The sequence below is a fragment of the Lagenorhynchus albirostris genome, chromosome 16, assembly GCF_949774975.1.
Source record: "Lagenorhynchus albirostris chromosome 16, mLagAlb1.1, whole genome shotgun sequence".
Lineage (NCBI taxonomy): Eukaryota > Metazoa > Chordata > Mammalia > Artiodactyla > Delphinidae > Lagenorhynchus > Lagenorhynchus albirostris.
The window spans coordinates 14,588,929-14,610,375 of NC_083110.1; the positions used below are offsets into that span (position 1 = coordinate 14,588,929).

General features: G+C 37.7%; 1 protein-coding gene across 1 annotated transcript in view; it reads right to left on the minus strand.

The window, feature by feature from the left end:
- Positions 1–74: 74 nt before the first annotated feature.
- The window catches only part of TMEM26 (transmembrane protein 26), a 46,698-nt gene continuing 25,325 nt past the window's right edge, over positions 75–21,447 (minus strand). The window contains exons 5-6 of the mRNA XM_060127182.1: positions 6,835–6,911; positions 75–3,816 (exon numbers count right to left, since the gene is read on the minus strand). Of these exons, the coding sequence (XP_059983165.1) occupies positions 3,392–3,816; positions 6,835–6,911 (502 nt within the window). The 3' untranslated portion in view covers positions 75–3,391. The remainder of the gene's footprint in view (positions 3,817–6,834; positions 6,912–21,447) is intronic.

A 21,447-nucleotide genomic window follows, 5' to 3' on the forward strand; every position in this document is an offset into this window, starting at 1 on the left:
AAAAATAAATAAACTGAATTACAGTAGAGAACAAAGACAGGAAATGCAGGCAAAAAACAGACATTAAGATAAAGTTGTACACAAACTATTTAATGTATATAATATAATACAAATGTCATTCATACCAAAATAGTATAAATATAAATAATTCACAGAAAATTTTCTTATAAAATACTTCTGTAAGAAAGATTCAGAGGATGGACACCCATGAAATATAAGACTGTAGGAGCTGATTATTCAAACGTTGTTTAGAGTTACTCCCATCATATAGAAAGTTATTTAAGCCTCAAAGCCATAAACGTCGTCCAGCTGCCTAGTTTAACCCCAAATCAGATGTTTCTGAGAGTGGATCAGAATGTCCATTAAGTAAAAAGCGAAGTCTGAAATTAGGGGGAAAAAAGTAACAGTCTCTTCTGTTCTTATAATTCTAGACGGTTTGACGTTTCATTTACATCTCTGAGGCTCTAGATGTATGTCAGCATGTATGTCACATTCCTTACACTGGAGTAGAGTGAAGGTGGACAGTGGCCCTATGCAATCCTTTCTCTTTTAACAGGAGAGGTGATTGAGTCATTGAGATCAAATGCCAGAGATAATAAGAGTCAGTGTGGATCTCTGAAACCTGTATGGAAATCCTAAAACGTGCACTGAAATGCATGCCTTCCCAGGGCTTTGAAAAGTCTGTGAAATAACAAGTTAACAATTAATATTATGATAGTGAATGCTGATATAGTTAACTGGCCACATCTTTTTGGTCTTAAAAGGCCTGAAGTGCTACTACATGTTAGTGGAACTACAACAGAGCCAACTGATGAATTTGTGTAACAATCTTCATTTTAGAAGATTAGAAAGAATGTTATTGGCCAATAAAAATTTCCATTTTCTTATGTTATCTGTTCCAGTTTAAATAAAAATTAACAGAATAGTCAAAGAGAAAGACAGATCACTAATCTTGCAGTGTCAAGTCATGTCCTCGGAGACTCCTCTAGTAAGTGAAGAAAGCCCACAAGATGGTTATGAGGTGTGTTTCTACACAGCATCGCTAAAACATGCGCACTGTGTTTTCTCACAAATGGAATGATAGGTTTTTAGGAAGCGCATTTGATTGAGCTTTAATCAAGCAATTAAATAACAACAGTAACAATAATAATAACAATAGCACCAGCAACCACAAATAAGCCACTTTCTTCAGTGGTTGGGGATATGCGTGTTCTGTGTCTGTGGAGGCTGGAAGAGAGGTATGGCCTGCATCGCATTATATAGATGATCTAAGTCCGTTATGTTATTACAGGTACAACAGAAGCCAGCCCCAGAATGTCAGCCTCTGGGAAGTAACTGCTGTCCAGGGCGCTTTATAATTACAAAATGCTTAAATACTAGAAACTCATTCACAGAGCCAAGCCCAGTCTCGGATTTGAAAGCACTTAAAAAATATCCTTGTAACAGCCATACTGCTTTATACTTTATCTATTTTTAGAGGCCCAATATTTGTTTGGCTGGAAGAAAAAAATTGGAACGTGAAAAGTATGCCCAGGAGCAAATCTGCAATAATAAGCAGCACATACATGTTGTGGAGGAAAACATTCAACATAAGACAGTCAACATAAAAACAGATTCTGCTGAGGCGTCCTTATAAATAGCAGTTATTATTTTGCTTTCAATTGCTAAGCGTTCTAAATTGCATGCCCTTAAAAGTCGTCAAGTTCTTTATATGAATATAATTTCCTGATCTTAACTTTCATAAAGTTATTATGAAAAATTATAAATGTATTCCATTAGCTTCATGTGTAAGTTTACAATCATCATATTGTTAAAATTAGAAACACAAGGAAGGAAAAGAAAGAAATAGAAACATCAGGCACTGGAGAAACTATTAATTGGAAAGTATTTATTTTTCTGTATAAGAACAGAGTTTGCCTATGCAACTCTTTATTAAATGGTTTGAACAGATATCCTCTCCCATAGATTTATAGTTGAAATTGTCCCAATTGGTTGTCGGTAGGTCACACCCAATTTAAGGTCACACCCTGCCTTATCTTTAATGTCCCTTTCAATTCCTGAGCATAATAACAAGGAGGAGTTATGCTTTGAACCCTAAAGGAACAGTTTTGGGGCTGTTTGCTTTACATAATTACTGCTATAAAGTAATTATACTTTATAGCAGGTAGATTTTCACACTGTATCTTTAAAAGCAAAAAATCATTTTAAAAGGTTCTGAATCGCCTCCATCTGGAAAGTACAGAGGCATATAAAGGGAACGTATGGCTATTTCAGTACTGGGGAAATGCGGTCGTAATGCAGGGAAGAAAAGCGCATTTCCTGATTTCCACGATGCTGGGGCATTTTCTGATCCCCTTCGCTAATCCAGGGCCGTTGGCCGTGAGTAGGGCTAATGCAAGTCTCCATCACCAGCATCTTCCCTGAGACCAAAGGCCGGCTCCAGATGTGGCAGTGCAGAGGAGCTACCTTGACAGCCGGCAGACACCAGCGACTATGGTAACACTTAAAGGGCCTGAAACACCTTTAGTCACTGCTGCAGTGCGTTCTTGCATCAACCCACGCAATTCGACTTGGCAATATAGAAAATGGTAAAGTGGAGTTAAGGGAAATGCTAACGAATACTGCAAATCATGTTTAGAATGGAAATTGTGACTTTGCTAGCATTACAAGTATTTCCTGCCTCCCAACCAATAGATCCGTAACCAGGATGGCTTGCTGTGAGTTTTGCGGCACCCAAGCCAAAGCAGTAACATTTCCGTAAGAGCATATGCGCCATGACAGAAGACTACAGCAGCCCAGAAAAATGATTTTTCCTGGGAAGGTCTGTGCAGCGATGAATAGGGCTCCTGATGCTATGGCAGCTGGGCAGAGATTTTCACTGCTTCCAGCCCACAGTGAGGTAATTTTAAAGGCACTTTTCCCTTCATTTATTCTGCATTCACTGAATGTACATTTTTTGATGTCAGGGGGACATTGCAGGAAAGATCAGATGAGATAGGCTGACAATAGAGCCAAAGTTCAAAGCTTCTCTATTCTCAGGTAACAGCCAGGACAGTTTGTCTGCATTAAATGTCTTGAGGGCATGTGTCACTGTAACCCTGTCCACAGCTTTTCAAACAGTTCAAGACAAACAAATCACTTAGCGGTTGAACAACTGTAGCATCTGATGCCATCACACAGACGTGGTAGCGACAGCCACTAATCAAAGTTCTTTTCATTCCGTTGAAAAAGAAGTTCCTCGGCTTTGGTTTAAGATCACGTTTTATGTTGTTCTTTTGAAAATTATTATATGCCAAGGTTAAAAAAAAAAGAGAAAGAGAGAGAGAGAAGATTCTGTCTATAGGAACCGGAAAGTCAAGCCTTCTGGCGGCATGCTGCTCTCGGTGACTAACTATGGGGTCAGGGGAGAGTCGTCAGAGGTGACCGGCAAGGCCTGTAAAGGAATAGCCAAGCCCTCCTTCGAACCACCTGCCCAGGCCCCAGGTGAGACCCCACTCTCAGCTGGTACACCTGGGCGTCTGTGCTCTCCTTTCAGGCGTTCTTGCTGACTCCGCGAGGAAGCATGGACAACCAAGGCCAACACCACCAGGCGGTAGAGCTGTAACACCACCACCAGGAAATTCTTGGCAGCAAAGAACACCAGCATCTGGTTGATCACTTTGAAATAGGTCATCAGGATGAGTCGCACAACAAGGAAGGGACCGTCTTGTATGAAGACGCTGATTCCAATGTTCCACAGGTCGGCACTGTATTGGCAAAAGAACCGGCTGGGGAACCCCCTTGTTGCCATAGACACAGGGCACACAACATGCTGTACTGAAAACGCAAGAGAGACCAGTTACCGTAGCTCTCTGACATGCAGAAAAGTAAGGCAGAGTGAAGTGGGGACAAGTCATCAGCCATGGGGGTTACGCTCATTCACAATGGGGAGTGATTCTGTAATTTCATTCTGGAGGGAAACAAGTGTAACCACCCTGCCATTTTACATCCTTGGGCATTTTATATTCAAAATGGATCATCTGTTATAAGTCCAATGACACACATGAAAAAAAGCCAGCCTCTGCTTTCTATCCACGTAAAAAAAAAATCAGCTCGTCTTCAAGTCCTCACTCACACTGGGGAAAGCACAATTAACTAGGCTAGAAAGGATAAAGAGCAGAAGAAGCCGCCCTGTCTGTCTTTGAAGTCTGCAGAGTAGGAAGGCAGCACGGCAGGGTGCTCTCAGCCTCAAGTCAGGGAGCCTGGCTTCCTCTCCTGGTTTCCTCATTTTCTAACAGCAAGATGCACGCCAAGTTACTTAGGCTGCCTGGACCTCAGTTTCCTCCTTTGAAAACTGGAGAACAATGACAGCTTTGAGGAGAGGGGCCCCTATTCCCTGACTGTTTTTGGTTCCATTAGACTAACACCCCTGGCACCTCTCCTTTCTCACCGTCTTTCCCTGAGGATAATTCATGACTTACCTGGCTGCTAAATTTGGGAGATGAAACAGAGTGTCGGTGGCCCAGAGCTGTCTGCATCCCCTCTCTGGTACCTGCCTATTTACTGGTTGACTCACTTGGCCCTCTATGTAAATTGTGTTGTGAAAATTCAAGCACTTATCTTCAAATTCAAACTGAAGTCACGTTAAACATATCTCTCTAACAGGGGTGGGGAAAAAAAGCCCAAATAAATGCCATGGTTATTTTATTTTGTCTAATTCCTTATGGTTTTGTTGCACAGTTTACAAGAAAGACTGGATATAATTACTGATTTTCCAGTCGAACAAAAGGAGGTCCAATCAACAAATGAACCTTTTTTGTTTTAATTTCTAAAATGTAAATTTAATTCAGGGTCAAGGGCAGAAAATAATCCTTTTATAATAATGAAGACTTCCATTTGGAGTTTTCAAACAAAGAATGCCTTCGTCTACTGGAGCCTGCAAATATTATGAAGCTGCTTTGATATGGGTGCACATAACGTACCGTTTGTTGGAAATACAATAGTGATTTAGTCAGAAGTAACATTTGGTCTTTGTTTTTCAAACAGCTGCATAACATTATCACCCCTGAAAGTTTACAGAATTTCTTTCTTAAATAAAAATTTTCTAAGCAAGGCGGTAAACCACAAGATATGGGAGGGTGAGGCCCAGCAGAGGGAATGACAAAAGAAAAACCAACGTGAGATCAATAGTCACCGTTCCTAAGAAGTTAGGGTCGGGAAATGGCTCCCAGAGGACCTCCTAAAAGTATTATTCGACATCTAAACTGAAGGTGCCTAATATTCTCGCAGAGGACACCAGCTGATTAATGGTATAGAGTACCTTCTGGGGCACATTACAACAAAATCTGTGCGTGTGTGTGTGTGTGTGTGTGTGTGTGTGTGTGTGTGTGTGTGTGTGTTACTGGCATACATTTGTTTGCAGTTATTAACTAGTAATTAGGTTTGGGGCATTTCCAAAAAGCCACAGCCACTCTTTCCTTCTGTTGGCAATTTTGTTTTGCAAAGTGGATGCTAAGGTCTAAAATGGCCTCTAAAACCTCTGTGCCGATCAAAGTGGACCAAAAAAAGATGCAGAAAAAAATTAAATATCTCTGTACAAAGATTAATTCTAACCCTGAGGCCATCAGGTAGGGTACCGTAAGAAAGGAGTCAGACTTCAGGAAAACGTTAACTATTCAATCCTAGAATTTCTTCAGAGTAAAGTGGCATCCAGGAGAATTTCCAAATCAAAATTCCAGGGTGGGCTTCCCTGGTGGCGCAGTGGTTGAGAGTCTGCCTGCCGATGCAGGGTATGCGGGTTCGTGCCCCGGTCCGGGAAGATCCCACATGCCGCGGAGCGGCTGGGCCCGTGAGCCATGGCCGCTGGGCCTGCGCGTCCGGAGCCTGTGCTCCGCAACGGGAGAGGCCACAACAGTGAGATGCCCGCGTACCGCAAAAAAAAAAAAAAATTTCAGGGCTCCTAGAAGTTATGGGATAACAGGTCAATGCATTCCAATAGAACCATCTGTGTTAGGAAACACGTTCTATATCTGTGCTGTCTGACATCATAGCCATATGCAGCCACGGAGCAGGCTAGTGTGACTGAGGAACTGAACTTTAAATTTTATTTAATTTTAATTAATGTTAATCTAAACAGCCACATGTGGCTAGTGGGTACTGTACTGGATAATGCAGCTCTAGATCATCAGTATGAAATGGCCAGAAAACCGTTTACTTCTTGCAAAGTCTTGGGGGTTTATGTCTTTATTAAAATAAGCCCAATGGGAGTCTAAGAGCCAATACTGAGGAAAAATCTAATTTCCCATGTGGCCCTGAACCTGCTCTTATTCCCTTTGAAGTTCTAATACAAGGGTCTGACAAAGGAATGAAAATGGCCCCTTAAAAAATCAGGAGATAAAAAAAAAAAAAAATCAGGAGATAACATTTATATGCCAGTAAGTGTGCTGAAGCACAGTCGCTACAAACTATGTCTTATTTTTGTCATCACAAGGACCCTCAATCCTCACTGCAATAATTATCATCCCCATTGCATGGATGAAAAACTGAGGCGCTGATGTGTTAACTAATTTGCAGAAGCTTTTACACATTGCAAGTGATGGAACTACTGTGTGAAATGAACATAAAGCTGTGCTCTTATCGACTTAATTGTGTCAGGCTCACCATGTACCAGAGTGGATCATGGCTTTCCTAAGTTTCAACCTAGTTGTCTTCTAAACCGAACTGGAACTAACACTGAGATATCGAAGTGATAAAAAAAAAAAAAGATAATCCTCTCAAATGCTTCCTTAGCTTCACTGCAGTTCATAATCAAGAGCTGTACTTTTCTGTTTCTTTGAGCAAACATCGGACACTTACCTGCCAGGTCAAGTGGGAACTGCAGCATACTCCAGGTCCATATAACAAGGATGGCATAGACCAGAGCAGGGCTATTCCTAGAATGCAGACAAAATTTTAAATTAGTGATGAAAAATACGAACACATGCAGAAAAATCTTGTCTCTTTTTGTTCTCATATTTGACTATATCCTAATAAACCTCTTGAGAGTTGTCAGAATATCTTGGTGATATAAGATATCCATGAAAAATTCATGCATGATTAAAATGGAATAATGAAAAAGAAGTTTAAAAAAATCTGGGACTTAAAACCCAAATTCCACATGTGCCAACATCTGTGTGAATTATGACAGAGCCTCTTGGTCCTATATTGCTGTATTTAGTTTTACAGAGTCATGGACACATTATGGGAGGGAAATGCTAGGACAAAAATTAGACATTAACCTGGAAATTCAGAGGACTGATTTCAAGAAATTTCAAGGAGGGAAATTGAAAATTGTTCCAAGATTCCCAAGACTCTAGCTTAAAAGTACATCTCAAAAGGCCTAGATGAGGTTCAACAATTAAGAGCTTAGCATGTAAAAGAAAGTTATCCTCAGTTGAAAAAAAAGTAGGGAGATAAATCCAATCATCAAAGATATACATTGGACACTAGGATGTAAATTAGAGGATGTGATTGTTTCATTCACCATTGGATTTCCCCAGTGCCTATAACAGTACATGGCAAATAACAGTCACTCAGCAAATATTTGTGGAAGGAATTGCTGAACGAATAATCAAAGGATCTGTACTTGGAAGAAATACAAATGTCATAGACCTAGGAAAATGGTCTTGAAGACTAAAGTCAGAAAGAAGAGAGGTTACAAAAACGCAAAGGATCCGAAAGAAGTCTCAAAGTCACGTTTTTACAGCAAAATCCCAAAGGAAATTATCAATTTGAGGTTAGTGGTGTAATAACAGATTTTGTTGCCAACTTCTCTGTCAAGAGGGATTTCCAGAATGGAGAGGGATAGAAAAACATCAGGGAACAGTAATTGAAACCAAACTCAATGAGGTGATTGTAAGGGATATCTTTAAATGCTTCGAGTATTGAGGCCCTGAAAAATTAGATCTTAAAACTCTGAGAGAATCTGTAAATGAGATTTCTAAGCCATCATTATCTGTCCTGGCAGTTAACGGTGAAGACAAGGTTGGTGACAAAAAAATGAAGTCTTAACTTTCAAATTGAAGCAGAAGTATATTTTCAACTATAAAGGCACATTTACTGTTAATCCCTAATTAGATTATATAACTGATTATTTGAAAGATTTCTGAGAGCCCTTATTGAAGAAGACAGTGTTACCTGAGAATCAGCACAGGTTACCTGAGAACAACGGCACTCAGCTAAGATTATTTTCTCTCTCCCCCCCTCCTTGTTTTTAAAATAGAGTTAGGATTACTAAGCAGATAATGATACATACAAAATAATAGACACTGGATGTAAACAAGGCTCATGAAAAAAGCCTCCCATAGTGTTCTTATTAGCAAGATTAAGAAATGTTCTGAGTGTGAGTACAGTTGGGTGGATTCCTAACTGTGTAAATGACTCAGGGATCTGTAAAGGGAGCTCTCCAAGGGTCGCTGCAGGCTCTGCCTTTGACTCTGTTCTACTTCACATTTCATCACTGAGTTGGTTGCCGACATTGATGGAAGGCTTCTCATATGCACATATGACATTGGGGGCAGGATGAGAAACCAATACCCCAGAAGACATAATCAGGATCCCCGAAGATCTTGACAGGATATAACTGGATGACCTAGAATAGGATGGAAGAGGTAGCACTTCACAGCAGCAGCCATTAAAAAGGCTCAAGGATTTTCCCTTCCTGTTATCTAATTATGAGTCCGCAGTGTGACATGATTTATGATTTTCCAAAATCAGATGCAATCATAGGTCTCTTCCCGAGAAGTTTAAAGTCTAGAATTTTAAGTGAAAATGCCTAGGGAATGCAGTCTATAACTTTTCCCTCTTTGCAAAGTCAATGTCTCTATATAGTAGACCTTCAGTAAGCGCCTGAATTTTTAAATAATCTTGCCTGCCGTTTCTGAGCTCATACTATGTGCCAGGCAGTTTTCTAAGCGTTTAGCTCTGCGATCACACTTAATCCTCATACCAGCTCGACAAAGTACAAACACTTATTATCTCTCTTTGGCCAGTGATTGCAGCATCCACCTTCTCACCTGTCCATGCTAGTATTTCCATGAAGGAAATGGACAGTTTTAGCCCTGCTCTGTTCTACAATATTCAGGGTGTATCTGACATATTATGTGTTGTCCTTCATGTTTTAGGAGGAACACTGAAAACATTTTTGGTCCAAAAAAGAGAGACTAGGGTGGTGAGAGGACTCAGAGCCATGTTAGACATGGCATAGTTCAAGGAACTAAAAACTAGAGAAGACTGCTTTAAAACTTGATTTCATACATTTAAAGGGTTATCATTGTGGAGAAGGAATTAAACTTATTTCTTACGACTTCAGAGGGCCAATTCAGGTTCAGAGGATTTGAGTTGCACCTGTAAGAATCCAAATTTCATCCCAGTAGAGGAAAGTACTTTCTAATAATACTAATTCAAAATAGAACACGTTGCCCCTGGGGTTAGTATATTCTCTATTAGTGAAAGTTTTCAAAGAAAGTCTGGACAAAAACTTGAGAAAATTTTGGAGAGGATTTTGTAACAGATGTAAAATAGGTTTCTCAATAGATGGTCACTTTTGAAGTTTCTTCTCATCTCAGACTTCAGTAATTCTACGAAAAAACCCATGTGCAATTTGTCTGCAAGGCAGCAGAAAGAAGTGGTAAAGCATGAGCTCTGGTGCTAGGTTGCCAGGGTTCAAATACCAGCTCTAACCCTCACCAGAGAGACAGGATGTGGGCTTCCAGTCCCAGACTAATCATCTACCAGCTACACGAATATGAACAAGTAATTTAATACCTATGTGCTCTAGTTTACCCACCTTCAGTGTGAGGATGACAGTAATAATAGCTATTGGATTTTATATGATCATTTTTATTAAATATATTGTTTAAAGATATTAAACATATAAAGCTCTTAGAACAGCACTGGATACAGACTAAGCATGGTATTCTACCACAAGTTAAGTATTATTATTTTTTACCACGTAACCTTGAGACTCTTGCAACTTCTCTTGCCTGCCATTCTTCAGCTTATAGTATCGTGGTAATGACAGTATCTACCTCATGGTGGTGTTGTAAAGACTAAGTAACTCATCACAACTAAAACCCTTAGAACAGTGCTTGGAACACAGCAAGAGATAAATCAATATTATCCGCTACTACTGTTAGTAGTAGTAATAGTATTTTTATTTTTATTATGTGAACATATTTCTTAAAGTCTTTGTGTTTTAATTTTATTATTATACAAAACAGGGATAAATAATAAACTGACCTTAGCCCTAAGTAAGTCAAACTCTAACCCTCTAATACCAAATACATGTCTTTTGCATTCACAAGTATTATTATCTGAACACACACAATATGGGAGAATGTGGGTGTTGAGAAACCTATTACTAAAGTTATCAAAAATAACTTTGGAAAAGATGGCCGGAAAATCTTTGGAGCAGACAAATTTGTATTATTAATTCAGACAGTAAAATTTACCCAGGAAGGTTAAACGCTGGAATATAAATACATCACTGAGCTTAAATGGCAAACACTCCAAATTTGTGGAGGAATTTTGGAGTCAATTTCTCCAGCATTGTCTCTGTTGTGTAATTGTCCCCCCAATTTGTCTTGCCCCATTTTCTCACGTGTAATCTGTCTTCATAAGCGTCAACTGAGCAGCACGTAAGCAGACAATGGGCTCTATTCATACAGAGACAAAAGATCATTTGAAGTATAATTATAGATGTATCACTTCTCTGCTTGGAAAACTAGGAGGATAAAAGACTAGCATTTGGTAAATCAGTGCACCACAACTATTGGGTGAAAAGTAAAAGTAAAGTCATAAATTGCTAATTTTTTTATTAAAGTATAGTTGATTTAAAATGTGTTAATTTCTGCTGTAGAGCAAAATAACTCAGTTATACATAAATATATATTCTTTTTTATATTCTTTTCCATTACAGTTTATCCCAGGACATTGAATATAGTTCCCTGTGCTATACAGTAGAACCTGTTGTTCATCTATTCTGTATATAATAGTTTGCATCTACTAATCCCAAATGTGAGGATGACAGTAATAATAGCTATTGGATTTTATATTATAATTTTAATTAAATATATTGTTTAAATATGTTAAACATATAAAGCTCCTAGAACAGCTAAGAGCTGTTCCCACCCCGCCCCCCAACCTTGGCAACCGGAAGTCTGTTCTCTATGTCTGTGAGTCTGTTTCTACTTCATAGATAGGTTCATTTGTGTCATACTTTAGATTCCACATATAAGTGATATCATATGGTATTTGTTTCTCTTTCTGACTTACTTCATTTAGTATGATAATCTCTAGTTGCATCCATGTCGCTGCAAATGGCATGATTTTGTTCTTTTTTATGGCTGAGTAGTATTCCAGTGTACATTTGTACCACATCTTCTTTATCCATTCATCTGTCTCTGGATATTCAGGTTGTTTCCATGTCTCGGCTATTGTGAATAGTGCTGATATGAACATAGGGGCGCATGTATCTTTTTGATTATAGTTTTGTCCAGATACATGCCCAGGAGAGGGATTGCTGGATCATATGGTAATTCTGTTTTCAGTTTTCTGAGGAACCTCCAGACTGTTTTCCACAGTGGCTACACCACCTTACATTCTCACCAATAGTGTAGGAGGGTTCCCTTTTCTCCACACCCTCTCCAGAATTTGTTACTTGTAGACTTTTTAATGATGGCCATTCTGACCAGTGTGAGGTGGTACGACATTGTAGTTTAGATTTGCATTTCTCTAATAATTAGCCATGTTGAGCATCTTTTCATGTGCATATTGGCCATCTGTATGTCTTCTTTGGGGAAATGTTTACTTAGATCTTCTGCCCACTTTTTGATTGGGTTGTTTTGTTGTTGTTGAGTTGTATCGGCTATTTGTATATTTTGGAAATTAAGCCCTTGTCAGTCACATCGTTTGCAAATATTTTCTCCCATTCCATAGGTTGTCTTTTCGTTTTGTTTATGGTTTCCTTTGCTGTGAAAAAGCTTGTAAGTTTGATTGGGTCCCATTTGTTTATTTTTGTTTTTATTTCTATTGCCTTGGAAGACTGACCTAAGAAAACATTGATATGATTTATGTTTTGTCTATGTTCTCTAGGAGTTTTATGGTGTCTTGTCTTATATTTAAGTTTTTAAGCCAGTCTGAGTTTATTTTGGTGCGTGGTTTGAGGGTGTATTCTCACGCATTGCTAATTTGCTTAACTGTTTCTTTTTGAAAGTGTAAATACTCCTATCGATAAGAGATAATCAGTGGATAGAATTGTTCTAGCTTTTTAAAAAGCATCCCACAAACCTCTTCAGAGGAGCAAAAAAATTAAGGAGAGAGAGAGAAAAGGAAAGCAAGCAAGCAAATGAGCTGTTAAGCTAACCTGGAAGAAATGCTTCATCAAGCAAAAAGAGCTAAACTAAAAGAACACATAGCGTAAACATAGAAAAACTCTCCTTTGTTTGGTCGGATATTCACAGTGAAGTAGCAGTAATGCTACGGGAACCTTTTACCAAGTGTGTTTTTTCTTTTCAGTAAATGATCTGTGTTCAAAAAAAGACTGCAGAGAGTGATCTCCAAAGGTGTAAATAACTACTTAACTCTTCCTGGCAATTATGCTGAAATTCAGACTTGTTAAAATGTTGGAGGGTGGCTGTAGCAGAATGAAATGGTCAGCACATCCTCTCCGCAGCAAACACACATAACACTGGACAAATTGTCAAAAACAACCACTTCAGATCTCTGGAAATAAACCAAAGGCAAATAACAAATCGAGTAACATTTATTCATGAAAACCTGGTAGAACTTCAGTTAAGAACAGTGAGCGTCTAAGGCATTCTTGCCCATGGGATGTTCCCTTAAACCTCCAGCTTTGCTATGTGAAGGAAAAATGGCACCAGACAGTTAAATAGGCAATGAAGACTTTATTGAAGTCTGCAGTAAGGGAGAGAGACTGAATTCACCCCCACTGACACAAAATCAGAAGAGTTTTTAAACACTGGGGTGAGCTAGTGGAACAGTACTAGAGGTTGTTAGAGAGGGAAGTTGGTCAATGTGATTAGGCCATCTATGTTTGCTAATTGGCACTGATATAAGTTAGGTTCCTGTCATCCCAGAGAGACTAGGAGATGGGGGTGTTATCTTTCCTGATGATCACATTTCAAAGGGATGGCTCTCACATCCTCGAGAAAGATATTCCTACTCTGTAAAGCTGGAAAGAGTCTAAGAGAAGACTTGCATCTCAAAGGGACGTAGAAAGAAATTACAGTTGCAAGTTTTCTAAAATCAGTGCTCTGAGGAAAGGGGGAGCAGAGGCTTATATTCAGGAATAAACTTTTTTAAAGTTTAATCATCAAGCTGAGGGGAATGTTAAGGCTGCCTCGGTCAGTCGGAGTGGTGGTTTTACCAGGGAGAGCTTAGCAATGAAAACCAGAGGCCCCTTGTGACCAGGGTATGCTGACTTGATTTGGAGTGGAGTGTGAAATCCATGATTAAAGGTGTGGTCAGTAAAAGTAACACATTTAGTTGGAAATGAATGGGGAAGCCCATGGCTTTCCTACTTAGAGGTTGCAGCCCCAGCTGGGGTGAGGGGCAGACTAACTTAACATTTCATGGAGAGATTCCAAAAATAAGAGAGCCACAGAAAGGCTATATAATGTCTCCAAGTTGGCCAGACATGTGCAGGGACGATCCAAGAAGGCCCAGTAGAAATTTAAAACTGGTTATATATGAAAACTTTCTGAACTTGAATGTGCGATCCGGCTCATACACAGATCCATCAGCAGAGGGTGGAACTCAATAGGGCTCAGAGTGTTTGATCACAAACCCTGCTCAAATCATTGGCTGACCATAGGTGTGACCCTAATAGCCATGCTAAAGACAAAAATAAGAATTAAAAAAACAAACAAAAAACAAGTCCGAGCAGAAACATCAGTGACTGCAATCCACGGGGAGATAGAGTCCTCAGATGAAGTTCAGGCAATTTATTGAGACAACAAAGATGACAAGAAGACTCCTGAGGCATGTGGGGAAGCCTGAGGATAACATATTGCTACAAAACGTAATACAAAATGTTCAGTTTTCAGCAAAACAGTATGAGACATACAAAGAAACAGGAATGCATGACCCATGCTCAGGAGAAAACAACAACCATCAATTAATCAATAGAAACTGACTCTAATGGGGTCCAGATATTGGGTTTAGCAGATAAAGACATCAAAGCAACTATCTTAAATATTTTCAAAGAATGAAAGAAAACTATGTTCCATAAACTAAAGAAAAATATGATGACAGGGGCTCAACAAATAAATAACTGAAATAAGAAATATAAACTAAAAAGAGAATTAAATAGAAATTCTAGATTTGGAAATATGGTAACAGAAATGAAAAATTCACTAGGTGAACTCTACAGTTTGACTCTACATATGGATTTGAGATAGTGGAAGAATCAGTGACCTGGAAAATAAATCAGTGAAAACTCTCCAGTCCGAAGACTAGTAGGTAAAACAGATAGGAGAAAAATGAACAGAGTCTCAGAGACCTATGGAACACAACTAAGCATTTCTATTTGTAATAGCAGTCCCAGAAGGAAGAAAAGACAATGGGTCAGAAAAAGTGAAGAAATGATGGCTGAAAATTCCTCAATTTGAGGAAAAACATTAATTTACAGATCCTAGATCAACAAAGTTGTAGTAAGGTTAAGACAAAGAGGCCCACACCTAGACACATCACAGACTCCTGAAAGCCAAAGAGAAAGAGAAAATCTTGAAAACAGCAAAAGAAAAACGACTCATCTGTACAGGGTAATGACAAAACAATGGCTAACGTCTCATCAGAAATAATGAAGGCCAGAAGAAAGAGGCATGATACGTATAAAATGCTGAAGTAAAAACTATGGAGCAAGAATTCTTCATACAACAAAACTATTTTTCCAAACATGAAGGAAAAATACACACATTTCTCCACAAAGATTAGGAGAATTTGTTGCTAGCACATTTGCCTTAGATGAAACAATAAAGGAAGTCTTTCAGGCTGAAAGAAAATGACACCAGAAAGTAACTCAAATCCACAAGAAGGAATAAAGAGCATCTTCAAATATGTAAGTAAATATGAGAACATACAGTCATATCTTTTCTTCTCTTAATTTCTTTAAAAAAACACAAGTCTATAAAACAATAATTATAAAACTGTACTGTCTGGCTTATAACATATAAAGATGTAATGTATATGACAATAATTGCAAAAAAGAGGGGGGAGGGAATTGAGCTATTAACTTGTAATAGAGTGTGAAGATCTAAAATCATATTGTATTCCCTACAGTAACCACTGTAATAAAACAATACACAAATCAATAGAGGAATTAAAATTGTTCATTAAAAATATTTTTAAAGCAGTAAATAATTAACACAAGAGCAAAAAGGAAATGAGACATTGAGAAAAACAAATAGCAAAATGGCAGATATAAATTCAACTAAATCAGGACTTCCCTGGTGGCGCAGTGGTTAAGAATCTGCCTGCCAATGCAGGGGACATGGGTTCAAGCCCTGGTCCGGGAAGATCCCACATGCCGTGGAGCAACTAAGCCTGTGCACCACAACTACTGAGCCTGTGCTCTAGAGCCCACAAGCCACAACCACTGAGCCCGCATGACACAACTACTGAAGCACGTGCACCTAGAGCCCATGCTCCACAACAAGAGAAGCCACTGCAATGAGAAGCCTGTGCACCGCACAAAGAGTAGCCCCCGCTCTCCGCAAGTAGAGAAAGCCTGCACACAGCAACAAAGACCCAGTGCAGCCATAAATAAATAAATAGATAGATAGATAGATAGATAAATAAAAAAAAATTCAACCAAATCAATAATTACGTTAAATATTAATGGATTAAACACATTGCAAAAGCTTGGAAATTGTTCCCCCAAATTCATGTCTGCGTAGACTTCAGAATGTGATCTTATTTGGAAGTAGGGTCTTTGCAGAAGTAGTCAAGGTAAGAGAAGGTCATAATAGATTAACCTGTGTCCTAATCCAGTGAGTGGTGTCCCTATAAGAAGGAGAAAAATTGGAGACACTGACAGACACACTGGGGAGAATGCCATGTGAAGACAGAGGCAGAGATTGGAGTGATGTGTCTATAAGCTGAGGGACACCAGAACTGCCAGCAACCACCAGAAGCCACAAGAGAGCCACAAGAGGGAACAGATTCTCCCTCAGAGCCTCTAACAGAAACCAACCCTGCTGGCACATTGATTTGGACTTTCAGCCTTGAGGACTAAGAGAGTATAAATTTCTGTTGTATTGAGCCACTCAGTTTGTGGTAGTTTGTTATGGCAGCCCTGGGAAATTAATATACACTCCAATTAAAAGACAAAGATTGTCTAACTGAGAGGAAAATGCAAGATCCAACTATATGTGGTATATAAGGAATACAGTTTAGATGTAAAGATACAGAGTTTGAAAAAGATATCCCATGTCAATAGTCATCATAAAATAGAGTGCCTGGATTCATATGAGACAAAATAGACTTTCAGACAAGAAATATTACTAGAGAAAAAGTAACATTTCATGATGAAAAACAGTTACCACATGAGGAAGAAGTTTAAAAAATTAATGTGTGCACATCTAAAAAGAGAGCCTCAAAATACATGAAGCAAAAACTGACAATACTGAAAAAAGAAATAGACAATTCAACAATCAGAGTTGAAGATTTCAATGCCTCACTCTCAATAATTGATAGAACAACTAGACAGAAAATCAGTAAGGATATAGAAGACTTGAACAACCCTATCAGCCAACTTGACATAACTTACATTTACAGAACACTCAACCAGACAACACATTCTTTTCAAGCCCACATGGAACATTCTCCAGGATAGGCCATTTGCTAGGCCATAAGTCTCAGTATTATAAAAGGGTTAAAATAATTTTGTATATTCTCAGACTACAACAGAATTAAAATAGAACACAACAGGGAGAAATTTGGGCAATCCCCACATGGAAATTAAACAGCTTACTTCTAAACAAGTCATAGGTCAAAGGAGAACTCATAGGAGAAACTGGAAAATAATTTGAACTGTATTAAACAAAAAGATAACATATCAAAGCTTATGAGATGCAGATAAAGCAGTGCTTAGAAGGAAACATAACTTTGAATACCATATTAGAAAAGAAGAAAGGTTTCAAATCAATAGCTTCCATCTTAGGAAACTAGAAAAAAGAAGTGCAAATTAAATCCAAAGCAAGCAGAAGGAAGGAAAAATTAAACATCAGGACACAAACCAATGAAATATAAAACAGAATAATAGAGAAAATCAATGAAACCGAAAATTAGTTATTTTAAAAGACTGACTAAATTGAGAAGTCTAAGAAAAAATAGAGGAGACACAAATGACCAAACTCAGAATGAAAAGTTGGGGAGGGGCATAATAAGTGACCCTATAGAAATTGACACAAGTATAAAGGAATAATATTATGGACAACTTTATATAAAAAATAAAATTAGATAAAATGTAAGAATTCCTAGGAAGAAAAATACAATCAAAACTGACCCAAGAGGAAATAGAATAACTGAATAGACTTATGAGAAATAATATTGAATTAGTAATAAAATATCTTCCCATAAAAAAAACCTAGGCTTAGATAGCTTCCTAAGTGGATTCTATAAAATATTTAAAGATATTTAAATATAACATCAGTCTTATACAAAGTCTTTCAGAAAATAAAGAAGGAATGCTTCCTGAGGTATTCATTGAAGGATATTACCCTGATACCAAAGCCAGGAAAAATATCATTTGAAAATATTACTAAAAATCAGTACGCTCTATGAGTATAGATGTAAAAATTATTAACAAAACGTTAGCAAACCAAATTCAGCAACATATAGAAAGGATTATACACCATAATCAAGTGATATTTATCCCAGGAAGTCAAGGTTGATTTAACATCTGAAAATTAGTTAATGTAATACACCATATTAATAGAATAAAAGATAGCCACCACACAATGATCATAAGAAAAACAGAAAAACATTTAACAACATTCAGTGTCCATAGAAAAAGAGAGAGAGAGAAAAGAAAGAACTCTCAGTAACCTAGATGGGGATTTCCTCCAACTGATCAAGGGCATCTATTAAAAATATCTGTGCAAAACCTATAGCTAACATCATCCTTAATAGTGAAAAACAGAATGCTTATCCTTTGAGATTGAAAGGTCCACTCTTATACTTCTGTTGAACATTGTACAAGAAATTCTAGCTGGTGCAATAAGACAAGAAAAAGAAATAAAAGGCGTACAGATTAGAAAGAATCAAAAATATCTTTGCTTTCATATGACATTATCCCATATGTAGAAATCCCTAAGGAGTCTACAAAACTAGTAAGCAAGTTTAGCATGGTTTCTGGGTACAAGATTGTCACACAGAAGTCAATTGTATTTCTACATAGTGGCAATAAAAAACATGAAAATGATACTAAGAAATTAAGAAAATGATTCTATCAAAAAGAAAAATATTTAGGAATAAATTTAGGAAAAGTGGTGCAAGACCTATACATTGAAAATTACAAAACTTTGCTGAGAGAAATTAAGGAACATCTGAATAAAAGATGAGATAGTTTATGTTCATGAATTGAAAGACTTACTATTATTAAGATGCCACTTCTTCACAAATTGATGCTTAGATTTAATACAATCCTTATCAAAACTCCAGCAGGATTTTTTTTGTAGAATTTGACAAGCTAATTATAAAACTTACATGGAAATGCAAAGGAGCTAGAAAAATCAGAACAATTTTTGAAAAAAGAATAATGTTAGAGGGCTTACAGTATCCAGTTTCAAAACTTACCATAAAATTCCAGTAATCTCAATAACGTAGTACTGGCATAAGATAGACACACAGAGCAATGAAACACAATAGAAAGTCCAGAAAACCTCCTTACATATGTGGTCAATTGATTTTTGACAAAGATACCAAGGCAATTTAATAGGGAAAGGATAGTCTTTTCAACAAATGGTGCTGAGACAGTTGGTCCTAGCTGTGCAAAAAATACTGCTGGGATAATGCCAAAACACAAAATGAAACAAGACAAAACATGAACCTTAGACCCTTACCTCATGATACACAAAAATTAAGTGAAAACATTACACAGGGAAATATTTCTAATTTTTGATGGGGAGAATATTTCTTAGAATCTATTATTCCCAAAGCACTACAGAGAAGAAAAAATGATACATGGGATTTTATCAAAATTCAAAAAAATTGTTATTCAAATGACAACATTAAAAAATGATATACTGGGAGAAAATATTTACATTATGTATCTAATACCAGACTTGTATCCAGAATATGTAAAGAACTCTTACAACCAATAAAAATTAATCCAATGAAAAATGGGCAAAAATTTGAACAGATACTTCACCAAGGAAGATATATGAATAGCTAATCAGCACATGGAAAGATGCTACACGTCGTTATTAAATTTATGCTTCATGATTGTCTTTTTGAGGCCAAAGAGGAAAGCTACACTACAGTGAGAAGGATTTAATATTTCCTTTGAAGAGATGGAAATTTGCAGTGTTAATTCTTGCAGTATAGATGGGGCCTGAGATGAAATCAGAACTTGGGAGGTGGGCCTTAGGAGGGAATTTAAAACTCTCAGTTCTCTCTGGGCCTTGATTTTGGAGTCTTTGGGTCATGATGGAGACATGCATGAGTCTAGTGGAGACCACAGAAGGTCACTGACACAATGCAGTTATATTAAAAATAAAATGATTTCATCTGAGATCATGAAACCTGAAAAGAAACTTAAAAACAATAACCTGGGCAGAGTTTATTCAGTTCTATTCTCAGGACATGGTATAAGTTTAAAATGAGAAGAAACTATTTATAAAACACTCAGATTAATGTATTGGTGGGTGAAGAAATTGCTGAACTGAAATTACCTGGGTTGGGATAGGATTGTGTGTCCTTTATTTCATCAGTTGCTCACCATTTGCTCCCCAGTCTCCACTAGCACTAGCACACTACCTGGCCCACACTAGACGATCAGTCAAGAGTTGGTGCATGAATGATCCCTCGTAATTTTCAAGGTATTTCCCCCCCAGGTGATTGACATTTTAATCATTAACTTATTTAATATTCAACATCTGTTGGGAAACACTGACCTATAAAATGCCTCTTGGTGTCACTTGTGGATGGGCCTCATAAACAGGCCATTAAGGTAGCTGAGGTTGGCGTTTCTCACATTTTTATAACCAGCCCCTCAAAACATATTCCTCCTGAACCCCCTCTCCTACCCTATTTCCCATGCATCTCACTAGATATTTGGCATTTATATGTCTACTTCTATTTAGGTAGAATTAATCATCCTTATATTGTCATGTCCATATCACTGTGCCTGTAGTTATTTATTGTTTTTATGTGCTCGGTCATGATTTCTTCATGATTTTCTTGTAACCTCATTGTACTGTAAGTATTCTAATGTATCTGAAAATGTGTTATACAATGTGAAGCACTGACCAAATATTTGGTGTTAAAGCTACAAAGCTAAAGTCAACATTCTGAGGACAATGGGTCAACTTAGATTGGATTCTTTTTAAAATTCGACGTCTACTTATGGTATAAGAAAACTTAGTAGAAATGGAACAGGAAATGATCATGTGAAGGTAAGCTATGATTACAGATACACTTTGTACTACAACTGGGGTATTAAGTTTACTCAGTAAGTTAGTGTATTTTGCTCGGCTTTATGTTTCGTTGTTTGAGAAACACAGCATAAAATGTAGAATTAAAAGCCAGCCTCACTGCAAGTTATTTTTATAGCATAGTGCAAAACAACCAAAGCTGAAAGTACATTTAGGCACTGAGACTTAAATCCCTAAAGGTAAGAAAGTAGTTCCATAAGCAGCTGTGATCAGGGATTCTGAGTTTATTTGCTCGTGGCAAAAATAAAAGTACCAACTCAATAAGTTTTAATTTATAGGCATCTACACCAGATAGCCTTTGGGCACTTCGAACAAAGCTGACTAAAAATAAAATTTAGTAAAATAAAACCTAATCTGCCCCATTCTGCATTCACGTCAGGGAGTATGTATAAATTCCCCAACTGGCTGGAGGAGTGATTTCTCCATGTCACCTCTAGGTTCTTCCCTGGAATGGTAGCTTTGCTCTGCTCTAGAAGAGACCCTTATGATTGGCTACATTCCTGGACACTTGAGCATGTGAAAGGGAAGCTAGGGATGGTCATTCCACCCTCAGAAGGTTTTCGGATAACCACGGCTTCACCTAATCTGTGGTCATGCAAACAGTCAGAGCTTCTCTGTTCTTACCCATGGGTAATATTATTTGCCCCTTTTCTCTAGCAGCAACATCCTTGACATATTCATATATAAAGTTTTTATATATATATGGTAATACATATGTATGTATATACATACATATGTATATATGTGTGTG